The sequence below is a fragment of the Xiphophorus hellerii genome, chromosome 4 (genome assembly GCF_003331165.1).
Source record: "Xiphophorus hellerii strain 12219 chromosome 4, Xiphophorus_hellerii-4.1, whole genome shotgun sequence".
NCBI classification, from domain to species: domain Eukaryota; kingdom Metazoa; phylum Chordata; class Actinopteri; order Cyprinodontiformes; family Poeciliidae; genus Xiphophorus; species Xiphophorus hellerii.
In genome coordinates, this window is record NC_045675.1 from 3,553,932 (window position 1) to 3,575,094 (window position 21,163).

The window sequence follows — 21,163 nt, forward strand, 5'->3', positions numbered from 1 at the left end:
AGAAGTAAAAACATGCAGTTATAAGTTGGTTAGTCTAGTTTAATTTAAAACAGGGGTTCCCAATCAGTTGATCGCAACCAATCATTGATCAGGAGACCAACTGAACGCCACCAGCAGGTTGAGACGAACTCTTCCAGGGGCGAACTGGACCATTTTCTAGGACGAAAACTTGATCTTAAAGCTAAATTTAATCCACTTTAACTAAAGTCAGATTTGTTGCTTCTGTTCATTATGTATCTGATTTTCTCCAGCATCACATGAAACCCTCTGAAAGAAATGTTTCTGTATTTTACAGAAACTCACAATTTATTGTAATAATGAAGAGAGAATTTTCCAGATTTCTTTGTAATCAAGTTTTTTTATTGAACAAAGCCTAAGAAACAGAATCGCAGACATTTAGTTTGCTAGTTAAGTTAGTTTGTATAGCACATTTCAGCAACAAGCAATCAAACATTTCAAAGTGCTTTACATTATGGAAACATAAAAGACATCATAAACACAATATAGAGTCAACAGTTGTGAAAACCATTAACAAACCTTACATTTTGATAAATATGTTTATCAATGTTTCATTTCTTATGGTTATAAAAGCAACTCTAAATAGCGGGGTTTTCAGTCTAGTTTTCAAGAAACTAATTGCAAAACAGACAAATGTTTTGTCTGTTTTGCAATTTTCTGGAAGTTTGATCCAGATTTATGGTGCATGGAAGCTGAATGCTGCTTCTCCATGTTTGGTTCTAAAGTTGATAGAAGGCCAACTTTGTAACCATCTTTATGTGGCTCTTTATGTTCAGGTCAGAGTTCATCAACACACCCAGATTTCAGCCTGATCTCTAGTTTCCAGCTTTAATAACTGAAGCTGTGCGATGACTCTAGATCGTTCCTCTTTTGATTCAAAGATAACTTCAGTTTTGTTTCTGTTCAGCTGGAAAATGTTACAGCACATCATTCATTGATGGAAAAAAACAGCATCAGTTTTAAGTTGATGTTGTTTGCAGTTTTCCTCTATTTATAACACTAAACAGAGGAAATGAAGTTCAGTTAATTTCAGTATCAACTGATTTAAGCAAGAATATTTATTCTGCAGAACAAAGGAAAAGAAGCCAGAACATCCAAATACATCAATATAAATATTAAAGCAAAAACTATTAGAAAGCAAAGAATTTCAGATTTTCATGTGGAGAAATATTTATGTCACATAATAATGAAAGAAAACATCTGCAGTGATTTCCTTTATGGCTTCTGGAACAGAGAGATCTACATTTAAACCAAAAAAATGAAGAACAGAACAGCAGAGCAGAGAAACATTAGAACAAGAACAATGAACCTTGATCAATAAGCAAAGTGAAAATCTATCTAGATTTCCAGAACTCTGCAGAGTCGTCAGTGCAACCAACCCAAACTCCAGCCAGTAGCGGTTCAGTGAATGTGGTCTGGACTCTGTGGAGGAGAGTCATGGTTTCAGAGACGCTGTAGAAGGACAGAATACCTGCTCTGTGGTCCAGGTACACTCCGACTCTGGAGGAAACTGGACCTGAGATGGGGATCCAGATATCCTTGTGACCAAATTTAAAACTGTTTTGGGAACAAAACAATGTCCAGGATTTGTCATTACATCCTAAAAAACATTCCTTCATATTTTCTCCTCTGCTGATATTCTTGTATGCGACTGCTACACGAACCTTAAACCCGCTCCTCTCCACCTCCCAGTAACAACGTCCAGTCAGACTCTCTCTACTTAGAACCTGAACCCTATTAGTGAATCTGTCTGGATGACTAGAATAAGACTGACGTTTCTTCATCCGTGTCACCTTCCTGTTCCCCTCTGATAGTACCAGTCGTTTGTTTGCTGTATTTGGATCCAGAGTGATTTTACATGAGTATTTTAAGAATCCAGCTCTGCTCTTTGGTTCTAGTTCTGGTTGTAAATCATCCACCTCAGTGACCATCAGTGAGATGTTTGTCCATGAGTCTCTCAGGACGTTGTGTAGTTTCTCTCTGAGCTCTGACACAGCTGCTGTCACGTCCTCAAAGTGTCTCAGAGGACAGAGCTTGATGCTGGATGAGTGTGTAGACTTACTGAGTGCTGGCAGTGAGGGATAGTTGAGGAGAAACTGGGTGTGATCCTCTGTGTGTGAGAGCTGCTCCAGCTCAGCGTCTTTCCTCTTCAGCTCAGTGATCTCCTGCTCCAGCTTCTCCTGAACATCTTTGACTCGACTCACTTCAGTTTTCTGCTGGGATCTGATCTGCTGCTTCACATTAGAGCTTCTTTTCTGGAGGAGACGGATCAGCTCAGTGAAGATCTTCTCACTGTCCTCCACTGTTTTATCAGCAGAGCGATTGATGGCCTCCACCTCCTGTTGAAGCAGCTTCACATCTTTCTCTCTGTCCTGGATTCTCTGCTGGATGTTTCCTTGTCTCTCCTCCAGCTCTCCCTGTCTCTCAGTCCTTTCTACTGCAGCTGAGACTGTGTTGTGGCCTTTATGTTCATCCATTAAACAGATGAAACAGACGCACTTCTGATCAGTGCGGCAGAACATCTTCATCACCTCATCATGCTTAGAGCAGATGTTCTCCTGGAGGTTCTTGGACGGCTCCACCAGCTTGTGTTTCTTAAAAGCAGCTGAATCATAATGAGGCTGAAGGTGTTTCTCACAGAAAGAGGCCAGACAGAATAAACAGGACTTGATGGCTTTCAGTTTTCTTCCAGTGCAGAAATCACAGGCCACATCTTCCTGTCCAGCAAAGAAGTGGTCAGCAGGAGCAGCTTGGAGTCCAGTCTTCTTCAGCTGCTCCACTAAAGCTGCTAGCATGGTGTTCTTCTTTAGCACAGGCCTCGGTATGAATGTCTCCCTGCACTGAGGGCAGCTGTGGATCCTCTTCCGATCCTCTTCATCCCAGTGGGTTTTAATACAGTTCATACAGTAGCTGTGTCCACAGGAAGTAGTCACCGGATCCTTCAGTAGATCCAGACAGATCAAACAGGAGAACGTTTCTCGGTCGAGCTGATTCTGCTCCATTTCTGGTCTCAGTCACAGTGACTGTGTGAGTTTCACTTCCTGACAACAGAAACAGGTTTGAGCTTTTATCTGTATATCACGTGTCAGTGCAGAGAGGCTGCAGCCAATCAGCTTTCACCTTCAGCCGACGCTGGATCAATGCAGCATTAAGGCGTGTTTAAGAGCAGGAAGAACAGGAAAATCAGCCTTAGGGAAAGTCTGGAAGATGATTAACTGAATGAATGTTTTAAGGAGGGAGTCTGATTATCCTGTTTTAGAGATGTAACAACAGCAATCAATCAATCAAGTTTATTTTTATTGCACATTTCAAGATAGTTCAAACGCTTTATATCATAAAACCATTTTTAAAAAATATTAAATTATTATACAGTCATCAATTGTGAAACCAGTAACAAGCATTACATTTTGTTAAGTACCATCATCAAAATCATCAAAACACATCAACTAAATTGATTAATGTTTCATCTTCTACTAATCAAAATTAACTCTATCCAGGTGGGTTTTTAGTCTACAGTAGATTTGAAGGAACTCAGTGTTTCGGCTGTTTTGCAGTTTTCTGGAGGTTTGTCCCAGATTTGTGGTACATAGAAGCTGAATGCTGCTTCTCCATGTTTGGTTCTGGTTCTGAGGATGCAGAGCAGAACCAGAACCAGAAGACCTGAGAGGTCTTGAAGGTTGATAAAACGGCAGCAGATCTTAATGTATTGTGGTGCTAAGTTGTTCAGTGATTTATAAACTAACATCAGTATTTTAAAGTCTATTCTCTGAGCTATGGGAGCCATTGTAAGGACTTTAGATCTAGGTGATGTTCTCTATCTTCCTAGTTTTAGTCAGAACTGCCACAGTAGCGTTCTAGATCAGCTGCAGCTGGAGGATTGTTTTTTTAGGCAGACCTGTGGAGACAGTTACAGTAATCGATGCTACTAAAGATAAACTCATGGATGAGTTTCTCTGGATCCTGCTGAGACATTAGTCCTCTAATCCTGGAAATGTTCTCCAGGTGATAGAAGGCCGACTTTGTAACTGTCTTAATGTGGCTCTGAAGGTTCAGGTCAGAGTTCATCCTGACTTCTAGTTTCCATCTGTAATAACTGAAGCTGTGCGATGACTCTAGATCTATAACTCTTTAGGTCCAAAGATAATAACTTCAGTTTTGTTTCTGTTCAGCTGGAGAAAGTCTTGGCACATCCACACATTTATCTGTTCTCAGCTTCTGTTCATGATTGGATGGTTCTGAGCCACCTGTTGACATTGTAATGTAGAGCTGTGTGTCATCTGCATAGTTATGGTAGCTAATCTTATTTCCACAGAGAGCAAGAAAACACAATACCAGTGGTTTTGAAGCACTGCACTAAATTACTAATGCCTGCAATTCCAGGTTTCATTTAATTTCCCTTAAGTCATTATTCCACCTTTATAACATCTGATGGTGCTAAAAGTTTGGTTTTGTTAATGACCACCATGTCATTAACAAATGACATGATGCTAACATTATTTTGCCCAGATCAGTCTAGAGATCTGTAACACATGCTACATGCTAATGCTAATATCTCCCGATTGTCAGGTTGAATAAACGGAAACCGCCTCCAAATCCAGACTTGGTGTCTTGTGGTTTATCTGATCACCACACAAAATCACACAACACAGAGGTCCAGCGCTCACACCAATCTCCCATCTGTCCAACAAAATATTGTTCCTTACAGTCAGTTTGCAAATCATCAATAAATATCAGGAGGAGAGCCTCATGTTGGATGGAGGGAACAGATCCTTAGTGAACATATAAAACCTTCACAAAATCATCCAAAACAGCAAAAGATTGAACATTTATGAAGTTCAAATTAATATTTAGACCAATCAAATATCCACACATGATGTTTAGTAATTACACCTCACATTTAATATTGAGAATCTTTGTTTAAACACCAGATGTTAATAAACAATAAACCAATAAAAGTTCTGGCTTATAAGATATTTAAAGGAGCCACCAGTGCATTACATTTAAATTAAAGCTTCATTATTCATGAAGAAGTGAAAACATGCACTTATAAGTTGGTTAGTACAGGTTAGTCTAAAACAGGGTTTCCCAACCAGTCGATCACAACCAATCATTGATCAGGAGACCCACTGAACGCCACCAGGAGGCTGAAATGAGCTCGTCCAGGTGCAGACTGGACCATTTTCCAGGTCGGGAACTTGATCTTAAAGCTAAATTTAATCCACTTTAACTCAGGTCAGTTTGTTGCTCCTGTTGTCCTCGCTGAAGATCTTCTCACTGTCCTCCACTGTTTTATCAGCAGAGCGATTGATGGCCTCCACTTCCTGTTGAAGCAGCTTCACATCTTTCTCTCTGTCCTGGATTCTCTGCTGGATGTTTCCTCGTCTCTCCTCCAGCTCTCTCTGCCTCTCAGTCATTTCTGTTGCAGCTGAGACTGCGTCATGACCTTTATGTTCCTCCATTAAACAGATGAGGCAGTCGCACTTCTGATCAGTGCGGCAGAACATCTTCATCACCTCATCATGCTTAGAGCAGATGTTCTCCTGGAGGTTCTTGGACGGCTCCACCAGCTTGTGTTTCTTAAAAGCAGCTGAATCATAATGAGGCTGAAGGTGTTTCTCACAGTAAGAGGCCAGACAGAATAAACAGGACTTGATGGCTTTCAGTTTTCTTCCAGTGCAGGAATCACAGGCCACATCTTCATGTCCAGCATAGCAGTGTTCAGCAGGAGCAGCTTGGAGTCCAGTCTTCTTCAGCTGCTCCACTAAAGCTGCTAGCATGGTGTTCTTCTTTAGCACAGGCCTCGGTATGAATGTTTTCTTGATGGCAGCTGTGGATCCTCTTGCGATCCTCTTCATCCCAGTGGGTTTTAATACAGTTCATACAGTAGCTGTGTCCACGGGAAGTAGTCACCGGATCCTTCAGTAGATCCAGACAGATCAAACAGGAGAACGTTTCTCGGTCCAGCAGATTCTGTTCCATTTCTGGTCTCAGTCACAGTGACCGTGTGAGTTTCTGAAACGCTTATCTGTAAATCAGGTGTCCGTGCAGAATGGGTGCAGCCAATCAGCTTTTACCTTCAGCAAATGTTGGATCAACGCAGCTTCAAGGTATGTTTGAGTGTAGGAAAAACAGGATAATCAGGCTTAGGGAAAACCTGGACAACTTACTGACTGAATGATGTAAGAAGTGACTCTGGTTGTCCTGTTTTAGTTAGTGAAGTAACAACAGTATTAAATCATTCAAGTTTATTTTATCGCATTTCAGCAACAAGGCAGTTCAAAGTGCTTTACATCATAAAACCAAAAATGTCATAAAAACATCATACACTCGACCGAGCATTCGAATCTCTTCAGGCATGGACTTTTCAGCATAACAACTGTTAATTGTCCAATATAAAAGGAAAGTTAGTTTGGTACTCTTTGGCATCTTGCCTTAAGAACATAGTTTGACAGGCACCTTACTAGCTTTTTTTCCCTATAAAACTTGTTGCTAACTATTCAGTTTACGAGCTAAGTATTTAGTTTGCATACTAAATATTTAGCTTTCAAATAAAAAATACAGTTAGGATGATTTTATTTTTGATATTTCTAAATATGTTTTTCTTTTAAGTAAATATCCTTTTTTTAAAGTTTGTATACTCCAGTTAACAATTAATTAATTACTAAATTAGTTGACGATTCTTTGAATATTTGATTAATCACAATTAATCTTTTCAACAGTGTTCCAGTTAATTTCCTTTCAGTCGAAATATATGTTATGCTTCTATATTTAAATGATAGTTATGATGGTGAAACATCTGAGGAATTGGTACTCGTGCCATTGAGATTGGCCCCCAAATATTTTATTTATGTGGTAAAAAGAAGTAATAACACTTGAACTAAAGCAGAGAAAGTCGTATCTACTTCAGAAAACAAAGTCACCATTCACATTAGCAATCAATGTTTAATTGGGTGAATCCTTGTGCAAACCCCCCTTCAGACCGCTGACCTCAGACGACTAATTAACTGTTAAATCTCACAAAGGTCAACCGTGTCCCAACCAAGGATGAAGAGAGTAGCCACCATATGGCTAAAGATGCTAGTTGTGTGTCTTCACTGCTCTTTTAATCTTTTGAGCTAATTGTATGCCCCTTCTACTCCTGGTGACGGCGGCCGAGGCCCCCGGCAGACAAAATGTGGTCAAACTCTAATCTACTTAACTGCTTTCCACTTTGTTTTTCCAATTATGGTGAGGATCTGTTTGTTGAGGGTCTGAAACACGCTGACATCAACATTAATTATGCTCCACAAGCATAAAAAGGTCTGCTTTGATTTAAATGAGCATGAAACCGATGAAGATGACAGATGTGTAAATCTGTGATGAATTAGATGTAGAATAATTTATTTTAACTATATATGTAATAATTAAAACAGGGCTGAAATGATTAATCAGATTAATTGTGATTAATCAATTTTTGAAATACTTGTTAACTAATTTAGTCAGTTATCAATCGTTCACTGGAATATGCAGACACTAAAAATGGCCGTTTAATGAAAAGAAACTACATAGTTAATTAACCCAAAACTGTATAAAAATATATAATTTTTTTCATTTAAGATAAAAGCATCTTTGTAAATATGTTCTACATAAAAGTGACAGTTTTACCTCCTAGTTTTAGGCAATTCAGACCTAAAATGCTCAAAAAAAGCTGAAATATTTTGTTTTATAGGTTTAATTTCTTATGTAAAAGTCAAAAACATGATGTTACTAACGATTATTTTAGTTATCGATAAATCTTAATTGATTATTGTGACAATTAATTGTATAAAAAAGCCTTTTTGTATAATATTAGAAATACATTCAAAGGTGCAAATAAACAAATAATTTATCTTTTAAAGAAGAAAAGCATTTTATTGCCTAAAAGGCAGTAATATAGCATTCCTTTAGTGATTCTGAAATGGATGAAGCTAAAACTATGCCACTTGAAGAGTTTTGGGTGAAACACATTTATAGACAAAGGAGTTTTAAATGTAAAATATATAAATATTTGTTGTACTATTTTGACTTAATTACTGCTCAGAGTATGTTGTCTTTTAAACTAATGGTGTGTTTTTTTGCATACTCTTGTTAACGAGTAATTGATTACTAAATTAGTTGACAATTATTTGAATGATTGATTAATCGTTTCAGTCCTGATCCTAACCGGCTTCCTTTCAGCTGAAAGGGATGATTTGATTCTGTTTGTAGATGCTGGCATCGTGGTGAAACATTTGCGTAACTTGTACTGATGTACAGTTTATTTTTTCAGTAATCAATTAATCATAATTAATTGTCTCAGCCCTGACCCTAACCCACGTCCTTTCAGCCGAAATGAAAGGAAAATAATTTTCTTTCATTGGTTTGGCTTTTAGATGCTGGCATGATGGTGAAGCATCTAAGTAACTTGTACTCATTTGAATTTGATTATTTCAATAATTGGTTAATCACAATTAATCGTCTCAGCCCTGACCTTAACCAACTTCTTTTCAGCTGAAAGGGATAATTTGGTTCTGCTTTTAGATTCTGGCATGGTGGTGAAATATCTGAGTAACTTGTACTCATTTATAGTTGATTATTTCACTAATCTATTCATCACGATTAATCATTTCAGTCCAACATTATTCAACGTCATTTCAAATATCTATATACTGTATATTTTATCATGTTAGCTTGGTGTTGTTGGGGGCCCCTGGTGGTGTCGGCGCTCTAAGCAGCTGGTGAACCTGCATCTGCTTTGGGCCGGCTCTGCCTGTTAATGAACTTCATTATTACCTCTGTGACCAGGTCGAAGGGGAAAAAGTGGAGGAAACGTGAGTTAATAGGCAGCTTCTCTGCAAACACTGGGGGTCTTCATGAACGGGAAGCAATCACACAGATCAAATATACAGCAGCTGGAATCTGGGACAAATTGAAGAGGCAGGTATGTTTAATAACCTCATGTGATCGTCCTGGTCGATGACAGACAGAGCAGCGAAGCGTTGACTGATGAGGACACGAGGAGAGCTGGTCTAAAGTTACAACTCCTGCAGCTTCAGGAATCCTCAGAAAGATCCATGTCTGAGCGGCACCATCGTTCTGCCAATGTGACTGATTGATCCAGTAGATGAACAGTAAAGATTAAGAGGATGACAAATAGGCATGCTGCTTACACAGCGCTTGGGGCTTAATCCTCCACCCCTCCACCCCTCGGGTCCCTTTTGAGGACCTGCTGCCGAGGCGGACACGCAGACGGCGGCGGCGTTCCCAGCAGGGAGGACACACGGACCTGTTGATGCTCAACAAGGAGCCACTCACGATCCTCTGACTCCACACTGCTTTAAACAAGGCCCAGAAATTTAGGAAGTCTTCATTTTTATATCTTAAAGTAAAAAAAGAGAGAAAAACTTCTTTATTGGTGATTAATTATGGAGGATCACCTGACGAAGATCCCCATGATGCCTTCAGCTTCTCCAGCTGAATCTTCAGGCAGCGGCGGGACGGAGGACAGCAGAGGAGGTACGAAGGCCAGAAGTCAGCAGCAAAAACTAAATATTACCAAGTATTTTTTATTTAGTTTGTACTGCAAATATTTTAGAACCCTTGAAATAAGGCAAAACTAACTTATAAATAACTTTTCAGCAAGATGTAGGAACTTGTTCTAAGTCAAAAATGCCTTAATATTGATGAAAAAGTTTTAGTTATAAGTGAAATAATCCAGCGGAACAAAATATTTTCCCCATATTATAAGTTATAATGTGGCAGATTATTTCATCTAGCATACTATTTTCATCATGTGCTAGATGAAAATAACTTGCACATTTTCATCTATAGTCAGGAATTATTCACTTAAAATAAGTTCATATACGTTCAAAAGTCACCTGTAAGTTAATTTTATCTTATTACTTGCACAAGAAATTAGACCAAAAATACTCTGTAAGATTTTGTGTTTTTGCAGCGTTGTGGCCATTTTAGTAAATAGCAACAACTTTATCTCAGCATAAATACTTCTGACGTCTCTGAGTTAGAATTTTATACAACAAGATATTAGGATAAGAAAATACTGAACATTTGAACTTTGTGCTTTCTTATTATGTTTCATTAAACCCGTCAAATTAAGTCCCAGTTTTATCTCCACTCACTTCTGTGTTTTTTGTGGAAGATTTTGTTTTTTATTGCATCTAATAAAATTAGAAATTACATGTTTATCCTACATTTAGGTGTTTATTCCACATCTTTAATTCACCAAAAAGATTATTATAATGAATTTATTCATAGTAAATATATATATATATATTAATCAAAACATGTCTAAATAAGCTTTGGAAGTTTTTAAGTTAATGTTAAAAGATTTAATTGTTCTATTTTTCTACAACCCCGCATCATTTGTTTTCAGTTGTTTATCTGTCAGGAAAAATAAAAACTTTTTGCAGTTAAAATATTGAGCTTGGCCTTGCTGCAACTTGAATAAAATACTGAAACTATAGACAGACAGGTAACAACTTTATTAATCTCTTTGGGATTTTCCCTTTGGGAAATATTGAAAATAAACACAAGTTTATATTGTTGTCATGCAAAAAAAATCCACATCTAAAACAAAACTAAATTAATCATTATCTTCCAGGTTTATTAATAATAATTCAAATAGTCAAAGCAAAGGTGTTACAGTAAAGATGAGCTTCTTAAGCAAATTCAATTTTATTTGTATTAGCAGTTGTTGATCTGCCATTTCGTTTTTATAAAAATTCAACTCTTTCATTTGCATCAAACATTAACTTATGAAAATGATATATTTAAACAATTATTAAAGGTACAGAGAAGCCTGGAGAAAGATTATTGCAAAAAAAGGAGAAAATATTCTTCAATTTCTGATAGATGATAGATGACACACACAAAGTTTTTATCTAGCTGTTGGTACAGATGGTAGGCTCATGTGTGAAACAATACCCAGCCTGCGGATGAATGGCACCATAACAAACCGGCGGCTTTGTGTGTTTTCTTTTTGACTCGCAGCCAAGAGTCCAGCTCCAGGAAAAGCTCTGAGTCCGGCGCTGGTGTGCAAAGTGTGCGGCGACACCAGCAGCGGCAAACATTACGGCATCTACGCCTGCAACGGCTGCAGCGGCTTCTTCAAGCGCAGCGTGAGGAGGAGGCTCATCTACAGGCAAGGACGGATCAGAAACGGTTTCTGTGAAATACAGCTGGTGAATGCTGGGAAAATAAGGCGAATTATCCAACAAGTCGTATCAGATTCACAATTTTACAGCAGAAAACTCATAAAGTCGAAGAAATTTGCACTAAATGTGTAACAGGTTACAGAAAATTTATAAAATTCAGAAAACTTTCAACATGCTGTTAAAAAGTCTAATTAGAAAAACCTGAAAGTTGCTTTAATCTAATTAAAGTCAAACTTTGTGTATTTTCAGTCAATTTTAAAAATAAAAATACATTTAATTTTATTCCTGACACTTCAATTAGTACAACTACAGTTGTTTTTATTTATTTTAAGTTGACTGAGAAAAACATTCTTATTTTCAATGTACTTCACAGAAAATATTGTGAAATGGTTTAATTTTTACATTAATTTATAAATTGTGGATTTATCATTGTCTTAAATATAAATTCTTTAGACTTTCCATTGATTCCTCAGTGGCACCCCCACAGGGCGGGCAGAGGGGCCTTTACTATTTTTTTTATTATTAACCTTTTAATAACTTAAAATATGAACATGTGTAAATAACATACTGAACTTTTATTTGTCTGGCTTATAAACATTTGTTTTGAATTTGGAGCAGTTTAAAGTCTTTACAGTAAATATAAGAAGATGTTGGATTTGTCATTTGACCTTAATTCACATAAAAAATAACTAAAAAAATATTAAATCTAAAGTCTTTCTGGTCTTATTGATTTAAACTGAGTAGAAATATAACTTTCTACAGAAAGAGATTAGGGCCACTGGAAAAACGACTTTAAACTCAGAATTCTGACGTTAGAATTTAGAATTCTTTCGAATTTTAAAGTCAGAATTCTAGAGAATTCTAATGTCAGAATTCTTAGATTAAAGTCTGATTCTTTTTTTTTTCAGTGGCCCTAATCCTCTTCTGCCCCTTTAAAGCTGTTTATTAATAAGTGATGAACATAGTGGGGGGATGAAAAACCATTGCCTCCCTTTTAAAAGCCTGACTGGGTCAACAGGTGCCAGGCCGGTACTGGGATGTGTCCCGTTGACAAAGCCCATCGGAACCAGTGCCAGGCGTGTCGGCTAAAGAAGTGTCTGCAGGCGGGCATGAATAAGGATGGTACGTCCCCATAAGCTTTAATAAAGGTGGGACAACTTTAGTTTCTCCTAAAGTAACCGGATTCTGATCTGCAGCCGTGCAGAACGAGCGGCAGCCTCGCAGCACCGCTCAGGTCCGTCTGGACTCCATCGACGTCGACCCTGAGAAGGAGCACCTGGCCACCACACGGGAGCCCGCCTCCTCCTCTTTGTCCTCCTCTTCCTCCTCCTCCTCGGCCTCCAGCGGCTCTGTCATCACGTGGCCCCACATCACCTCCTCCATGTCCATCAGCTCCTCTGTGGCGCCGCCGCGCTGCGTCAGCCCCCAGAACAACCACCGCTTCATGGCCAGCCTCATGACGGCCGAGACCTGCGCCAAGCTGGAGCCCGAGGACGGTGAGGAGGAAACTGTTCCCGGCAGAAATACTGACAAAGAGAAACACGTTACCGTAATATTACTGAAAAAAAAATATCCTTCTTTACTTTAATACTCAGTCAGTCTAATCTAAAGTTAAGCAATCTTATCGATCCAATAATGATTGACAATTTTCTTAAAAACCTGAATTTTCTCTTGTCAAGAAGGCTGACTGTTTCTCTGTAACATGAAAGTCTAAAATTTTTCATACTGCATCAAATACCAACTGAATTAGATCTGAAACAATTACTTGCCAGGAATCGATTATTCAAATAATTGTCAACTAATTTAGCAATCGATTAATCGTTAACTGGAGTATACAGATTTTTTAAAAAGACCATTTGCTTAAAATCAGATTCAGAGCAGTAATTAAGCCAAAACTGTACAGAATGTGCATTTAAGATAAAAACTCCCTTTTCTAAATGTTTCCAGTTCAAACTCACTGAAGGAATGATAAATTACTTCATTTTAGGCAGCAAAATGTTTATTTTCTTATTTTAAAAAGGAATTACATTATTTACTTGCACCTTTTAATGCAGTAATTGTGATTTACTGATTATTGAAATAATCGTCAACTAATTTAGTGATCGATTAACTTTATGCACTCTCATAAAAGGCATTTTACTGAAGAACAACACAGTCTTATCCATAATTCAGCCAAATCTATACCAAAATTAAAAAAACTTCTTTGTAAATATATATTCTAGTTACTAAATGAATGCCGTTATTGAATTTTAAGGAACTAAAATGTCTACTTTTATCTTTTAATGTATTCCTGATATTGTACAAAAAGGCTGAAGTGGTTAAATGAAAAATATGCAGAATGTGGCAATTTTTCAACCGATTAATCCTCAGAATAATCGTGAGTTGCAGTCCTGAGTGGATAAATAGAAACTGTGGTTTTCGCACCTTATTAAAGTCAGAGTGAACTCAAAATCAACCGTGCTTATTCGGCGTCATGTTTTGTTTTTCTAGAACATGTTAAAAAAATATTTTATCTGATCCACTTTTCTGTCATCATATCTTCACTTTTTGGATAAGATGCCGTTGCACCGTCATGTTGCTCGGCTGAATGAAACGATATTAAGATGGAAATTTAAGGAGCTTGTCAAGTGTTTATACTTCAGAACATACCGGCGTAAAAAAAGCAGTTTTCATCCCACAATGGACACTTTGGACCGTTTCCCTTTTAAGAAACGCGCCATGCGCCATCTTTGTTTCTCTTTCAAACGGCTCCGGATGACCAGCGGCGCCCTGTGCTGGATGGAGGCCAAACTACACCACTAAAATAAGGGCCAAGCGTACCTTATTAATCAATTGAAACTAATTTCAATCTAATAAACCATTAGTGAACAATTAATCAAAAGGCGATTGATTTATTTGGATGAGCCAAATAAATCCGGTTTTCTGTCTAAAGCTCATCTTTTTGTTTTCAGTTGATGAAAACATTGACGTGACGAGCAACGAGCCGGAGAGGGCGTCCTCGGAGTACCACATGGCTCTGTACCCGTCCAGCTCCGAAAACGTCTACGAGACCTCGGCCAGGCTGCTCTTCATGTCGGTGAAATGGGCCAAGAACCTGCCGGTTTTCTCCAACCTTCCCTTCAGAGACCAGGTGAGATTCACGTAGAAGGTTTTAAAAGCCGGACTTTGCAGCATAAACTGTAAATAAATTAAAGTTTCTCAGACGGGAAAAAAATCTACTTAAAATATTCAATTTATTCAGAACATCACACAAAGACCAATATTGTCAAAAAAATATATATACAGTATATAAAATTTGTACTGTATTGCAATAAAACATCCAATGAAAATAAATGCATACATAAGCCTAATTTATGACTATATTCCAAATACTATTTAAATTATTATTTTTTATTTAATTTATAAAAAAAAAACATTCTTATTAGCATATTATTTATTTGCTAAATATTTTTCAAAAATAAATGAAATATGAAATAAGTCATCTATATGTAATATAAAGCACATTATGGATATATTTAAAATACTAATGAAACTAATATTATTTAATTTATATTAAAAAAATTATTTTCAACATATTTATATTGTAATATCTATTATGTATTAATTTGATCAACACATTTTTTGCAAATAGGGAATAAAATATTTTTAAAGAATAATTTAGGGCTGCAACTACCGAATACTTTATGAATCGATTAATCTATCAATTTTACAATTAATCAATTAATTGGATATAAATTTTGCACATTCTCCAGGTTTGTCTTTTTACCACTTAAGCTTTTTTAAAATAATATATCATAAATACAATGAAATATGAAAATTAACAAACAGTTCAATTTCTCTTTAAAATATGAAAATATATATTTTCTTGCCTAAAATGCAATGAAATGTATTTATTTTTGTACAGTTTTGACTGTGTTCTATCAACAAAATTGCCTTTTTTTAGTCTATATTCTCCAGTAAACAATTATTCTATTACTAAATTAGTTGACTATTATCTCATTAATCAATTAATTACGATTAACCCGATTAATCGTTTCACTCCTACAATAATCTAATTGTTTTTTTCTGTTTTTAATGAAAATTTCGAACCTTTTAGAACTAATTGGTTTATATTAATTCAATTAGAACAACAATGGAAGCTTCAGTTTCCACATAATACTAACTAATCTGCTGAAAATAATTAATAAGTGATCATTTTAAAGATTTTCTTCCTGTTTTTATCGCTCAGGTGATCCTGCTGGAGGAGGCGTGGAGCGAGCTGTTTCTGCTCTGCGCCATCCAGTGGTCTCTCCCTCTGGAGAGCTGCCCGCTGCTCTCCCTGCCTGACCTTTGCCCCAGCATGCAAGGCAAAACCAGCTACACCACCCTGGACCTGCGCCTCCTGCAGGAGGCCTTCAGCCGCTTCAAGGCCCTCGCTGTCGACCCCACAGAGTTCGCCTGCCTCAAGGCCATCATGCTGTTCAAGCCAGGTCAGCGTCAAACCAAATCAGCCTTTCAGACGAAGAGCTGGGTGAAAGTTTAATGATTTAATAATGTGGTTTAACTTTGCAAACAGAGACTCGAGGTTTAAAGGATCCAGAACAGGTGGAGAACCTCCAGGACCAGTCCCAAGTCATGTTGGGACAACACATCCGCTCACATTACCCGACCCAACCAGCCAGGTAAAATCCTCACTGTTCTGATTTAAATGTATAGCTGCAATGATTATTTCAGTCATTGATTAATCTACCATTCTGACAATTAATCGATTAACAAAACCCGGTCACATTCTGAAACTTTTACGTTTAACCATTTTTTGAGATAGATTATAAAAACACAAATAATAAGTCAATTCCTTTTTAAATAAGAAAATAAACATTTTATTACCTAAAGTTTAATGAATGCTTCATTATTTGTGGTAGAAGATGCATCTGCACCATAAAAATATTTCTAACATCAACATGAGAAAAGATCAGTGCTTTCTGCTTGATTCGACATCAATACAGTGTAGCACTGATCTGTTGATTATTTAATTAACTGATTAACAAGTGAATGAAGAAGGTGTTTAATAGGAGTTTCTTATGTTAAAAAACTGGCATTTGAAAAGTTCTGTGTACAAGATATTTAGAGAACCTCTACATTTAAATGTTTTTTTTATCTTAAATGTAAGCAGTATATATATTTTTGTAGGGTTTTGGCTTAGTTGCTGCTCTTCGTATGCTGTTCTTTTAGCAAACAGCCTGTATACTCCAGTTAATCTATTCCAAAATTAGTTAACAATTATTTCTATAATCGATTAATCATAATTAACTGTTTCGGTCCTGTATGTAGCTCTAAAATATATCACTTTTTAACAATAGCAACCAAAAATATAAGCTGTATACATATAAAAGCAATTTTTTTAAATCAGAAAAGCCCAAAACCCAATATGTTTAGATATTTTCAACAAAATACAAGGCAGTTTACACTAATTTAGGTTTTTACACGTTATGGCCACTAGATGGCGCCAAAACCCAAAAGAACTTCGTTTTGTATTTGTCATTTTAATGTTCTGTAGCCTGAATTTTGGGCTTTATGTCATACATTAAACAGTGCGCATCACTATATTCTATGTAATTAGTGTGGTAAACAGTTTTGTGGTACGTTTTTCTTTCTTTTACAGCTTTTCAAAAATACAAAAGAGGTGGATGTTCATTTTTAGTGTCCTTTAACAGCAAATCTATCCTAAACCAACAACCAAACAATTTATTTACTAAAAAAACTAAAAATGTCATATAATGTCAAATAATCACAAAGTCTAAATAAAGTAAAATATTAAATAAAGAAAAAAAATATTTAAATAAAATAATACATATAAATAAATAGTAAACATATGAATAATAAAAATTACATGAATAAAAGTGACTTAAGTATATAATTAACATGAAATTAAATAATTATTTTAGAGGTTTTGTGATGTGGTAGTTGGTATTTTATTATGATTTGGTTTGTGTTTCCCTCTGATGCTGATTTTTTTATGATTTGTTGACTGTTCAGGTTCGGAAAGCTGCTTCTCCTCCTTCCCTCGCTGCGTTTCGTGAACTCGGAGCGGATAGAGCTGCTGTTTTTCCACAGAACAATCGGAAACACTCCCATGGAGAAACTCCTGTGCGACATGTTCAAAAACTAATCGAACTCATGGAGTCGTCTAATTTCTCCCTAACTGGACTCAATATTTGCTTTTTTTTCCTTCTGTATAAATATTTAATAATTATGCATGCTGTTTATTTTTTTGTAAATGTCCTTTTATTGTTGGCTAATTGCTTCCATATTGGGTCGTTCTGGATGATAAAAAATGCAGCTCATCCTCTGTCAGTTTGTATCATATTTAGATGCTGAAAAAACCTTGTTTTTCTGAAAATGTGACCCAGATCTTTTATCGTTTGTTCATAGATGAACTGTTTATATCTTTTGTCACTAATGGGAATCCCGTGTTTGTGTTTTTTGTGTGTTGATAAAGTGAAAAAACCCTCTAAGTTTGGTCCTTTACTTCGTCACTCCACATTATGGCGAATTAAAAGTGAGTTATTCAAAGACGCTAAGCAACAGCGCCCTCTGCTGTCTGGATAAAATAAAACCTCGAGAAGAAAAGGATAAATTACAGCACAGTTTCCGCCATCTCAAATTAAATACTTTTAAGAACATTGTGACGATAATTTAAGACCTACATCGCCACAGAAATGTACAAACTTCGTCCCGCTAACTGGCGATAAATTTGCAGTTACACATGACGCAGTAAAGCTAGGTGCTAACTACGTAGCTAGATTTTTTGCTAGTTAGTAGCTAGCTAACCAACTTTTTTCCTCGTAGATTTTTACTTCAGCTGTCTCGACTCTTTTTTTAGTGTAACTTTTAACTTTATTGTTAGTATTATTATTGACAGATTTGTATGAACAACAAGGCAGTAATCCAAATATTTATTCAAATATAAATATAAAATTAGACACAAGCAGAAAGGACAATAAACTAAAAAGAAAGGAGAAAAATTTTTAAAACACTGAAAACGGGATGACTACGGGCTACAAAACTGCTACATTATGTTGTTGAATAATGTTGAGAAGTCGCTTAGCATTAGGGTTCATCATTACTTTAATAGCTTTTACATAGCACGGAATCACAATAAGAAAAACACAAAACTTAAGATATTTTAATGGATTTGTGTATGATTTTACAAGGATTAGTAACAGAGTTAACCAAGAGGTAGTTTATTTTTTTGCAGAAAGACCAAAAATAATGTCTTTCTGACAGAATTGTCCCAGCTAAGAAATACTTGGTTATAACCATTTAAAAACATCTTGCAAAAACGCATCAGAGAACTTAATGAAAGAATAATAGGTCTGTTTCAGCACCATCATTGCAGTAAAAATAACAGTTGGTTTCAAAATAAAATGCCGGTTCAAATAGTCATTGGAAGGATACATATTATTAACTGTTCTGCTGAAGGAAAAGTCCAGCAAGAAAAAACCCATAGAATATACAACATTAAATAGTCCTGTCAAGAAAAAATTTAAGACCTATGCTTAACGTATTAAAAGTCAATTTACTTAAAAAGATAATTTAAGACATTTGAAGGCCTCAATGTTAGATACATGAATTTAAGACTTCTTAAGGATGCATGTACACCCTGAACCGTTGCTTTATCTCTTTCTAACGAGGGGAGATACAATCAGATTGACGTCCTTTCTGATTTACCGCAGTATATTCCTGGACCTCACCGGCATCTTGTTTAGGATAATAAGTTCTGTTCGCCTATTTTAAGAGTTCATTATGGATGACAGACATTTAGAGAAGAAGCAGAAGTCATTTTCCATGTCTTACTAACAATATTCAGACTGAAAGTTACTGCATCTCTAACTTATTGGACAATTACATCCAAAACATTCCCAACTTTTTCCTTAAACATTTACTTCTCTGATCTCTTTTCTTTTGCTTTGACATTGTGTTTTGGTTCTTTATTGTCTTCAGAGACCAGGTGATAATCCATTTTGTGTTTCTAACACCAGGTTTTAATGTGATGCATACATATTGAGGGCTTTGGAAGAGAAAAATGACCCACAGTACCACAGATACCCCACCGTACAGGGCATTTTTCACATGTTACAAGTGAAATAATCTGCTAATGTAACCAATACTTTTTTTTTCTTGTTTCATTATTGACTTGAAACAAGCTAACATATCTTGCTGAAAATTTACCTGTAAGTTAGTTTTGTTTTATTTCAAGTGTACTAAGATATTTACACTAAAAGACAAAAAAATATTAGGTAATATTTAGTGTTTTTGCAGTGTATTCCAACATGGTCTCATGGTGACACATGTTGGAAGGTTAATTCATTTGTAAATTTGAAAGTAGCCTACATGTGACAAAAACGGTCTGAATTTCTTCCATTAATCTAAATTGTAACAACTTTAAAATCAATGGGGGCGTGCTGTGGCGCAGGGGGTTAGCACGCCCCACGTTTAGCCTTAGTCCTCAACGTCGCGGGTTCGACTCCTGGTCCCGACGACTTTTGCCGCATGTCTTCCTCGCCCACTTTCCTGTCTGCCTAGTGTCGCAAAAACTCTTAGGAGAAAAAAAACTTTAAAATCAATAAAATAATTTTTAAAATACATGCATGGATAAATATCTACATATTTATTTGTGGTTTTAAATACATTGCCTTTAAAATGAACGAGAATCTTTTTCACTGAGGTTTACAGTAGTTTAAACTTGAAAAGAGTCAAATTTAATTTCATATCATGTCTTGCAGAAACAGCCTGGTTACAAATGATTCCTGCTTCAAATAAGATTTGACTCCAGACAGCGACTGAAGTGACGGCTGACGTACTTTAGCTAAATGTCAGCTTGATAAGAACCGCCACTCACTTTTCCTTCTTCTTCTTCAAACAGAATGAAACATTCAGATATGAGAACAAACATGTTTTCATCTCCAAATTCAGAGCTATGAGCTGGAATCTGAAACTCAAAACAGAAATGAAAAATTTGCAGTTAATCAGTCCAAGGATGTAATTAAAATCTAATTCAGGACAGGAAGTTGCTTCCAGTGGATAAACTGCAGCTTTTTTTTTATTAGAAAAGGTTGCAGCTGAGTGTCAGAAATCCCAGAGCAGGTGATTAAAAACTGATTGGTCACATGAATGAGCTCATGCACTGAGACTGGGAGACATAAAACTCTTTTTTAAAGATTTGTTTTAAAGTACCAAAATCTCCCAGATAACTTCTCTAACTTTACACTGCAAAAAGACAAAAACTAATTACCAGAGGTAATGTCTTGAAATAAGAAAAAACTAACTTTTAAATAACTTTTTAGACTGAGCTTGTTTTAGTCAATAATTCCTTAATATTGATGGAAAAACATATCAGCTTGACTGGCAGATTATTTCATTTACAACATGGGAAAAATGTCATTTTATAGGTGAAATATTCTGCCAGTGGAACAAAAACGTTTTCTGAGATTTGAAGGAATTGTTTACCTCAAACAAGCTCCTATATCTTGCTGAAAAACTACTTGTAAGGTATTTATGTATTATTTAAAGTGTACTAAGATATTGACACTAGAAACCAAAGTAAAATTACTTGGTGTGATTGTGTGATTTTGATGTGTAACTCCTTTCAGAGTCTGTCTTTTTTCCAGAAAGTCTTAGTCTAACAGGAGAAAAGCCGTTCCTCACGTGTCAGTGCTCTAATTTTGACCTTTCCTCAGCTTGACTCAGACAAAGCCTCCCTTTGTTTAATAAGGGGTTTTCACCTTATTATAGGATTAGTTTCTTAAGCAACAGGCAATAAGCAAATATATTTTGCTGCCGAGTTGCAGAAAAATCTGCATGGCATAACAATACCATCCAGACAAGAAATCACTCAATCTGGTGTTTCAAGATGAAAACAAACAACGGAATGAGTAATAATAATATCGCATTTCACAAATGTATAAAATAAATGGAATCAAATGAAGCACATT

At 36.2% G+C, this 21,163-nt stretch overlaps 2 protein-coding genes and 1 long non-coding RNA gene across 3 annotated transcripts; 1 reads left to right on the plus strand and 2 right to left on the minus strand.

Moving 5' to 3' along the window:
• Positions 1-920: 920 nt before the first annotated feature.
• LOC116718122 (tripartite motif-containing protein 16-like) lies at positions 921-3,175 on the minus strand. The gene has a single exon (XM_032559804.1). The coding sequence runs from the start codon at positions 3,018-3,020 to the stop codon at positions 1,353-1,355; it is 1,668 nt and encodes a 555-aa protein (XP_032415695.1). The 5' UTR covers positions 3,021-3,175; the 3' UTR covers positions 921-1,352.
• A 6,102-nt stretch (positions 3,176-9,277) lies between these two features.
• LOC116718159 (photoreceptor-specific nuclear receptor-like) lies at positions 9,278-17,736 on the plus strand. The gene is made up of 8 exons (XM_032559856.1): positions 9,278-9,531; positions 11,026-11,176; positions 12,208-12,311; positions 12,386-12,685; positions 14,141-14,319; positions 15,418-15,658; positions 15,745-15,850; positions 17,205-17,736. Exons 1-8 carry the CDS (start codon positions 9,441-9,443, stop codon positions 17,335-17,337), a joined length of 1,305 nt encoding a protein of 434 aa, XP_032415747.1. The 5' UTR covers positions 9,278-9,440; the 3' UTR covers positions 17,338-17,736.
• Positions 12,844-18,082, minus strand: LOC116718160 (uncharacterized). The gene is made up of 3 exons (XR_004338887.1): positions 17,884-18,082; positions 14,236-14,240; positions 12,844-12,857 (listed from the first exon to the last, which is right to left on the minus strand). It is a non-coding gene; the product is annotated as an uncharacterized LOC116718160 (long non-coding RNA).
• Between the last annotated feature and the right edge of the window lie 3,081 nt (positions 18,083-21,163).

What these genes read in the sequence shown, in the direction of transcription:
- LOC116718122 (XM_032559804.1), bottom strand. Translation starts at nt 3,020, where the DNA reads ATGGAGCAGAATCAGCTCGACCGAGAAACGTTCTCCTGTTTGATCTGT.
- LOC116718159 (XM_032559856.1), top strand. Translation starts at nt 9,441, where the DNA reads ATGGAGGATCACCTGACGAAGATCCCCATGATGCCTTCAGCTTCTCCA. An exon ending in GGCGGGCATGAATAAGGATG is followed by an intron (nt 12,312 to 12,385) that starts GTACGTCCCCAT and finishes TCTGATCTGCAG; the next exon opens with CCGTGCAGAACGAGCGGCAG. An exon ending in CAAGCTGGAGCCCGAGGACG is followed by an intron (nt 12,686 to 14,140) that starts GTGAGGAGGAAA and finishes TTTTGTTTTCAG; the next exon opens with TTGATGAAAACATTGACGTG.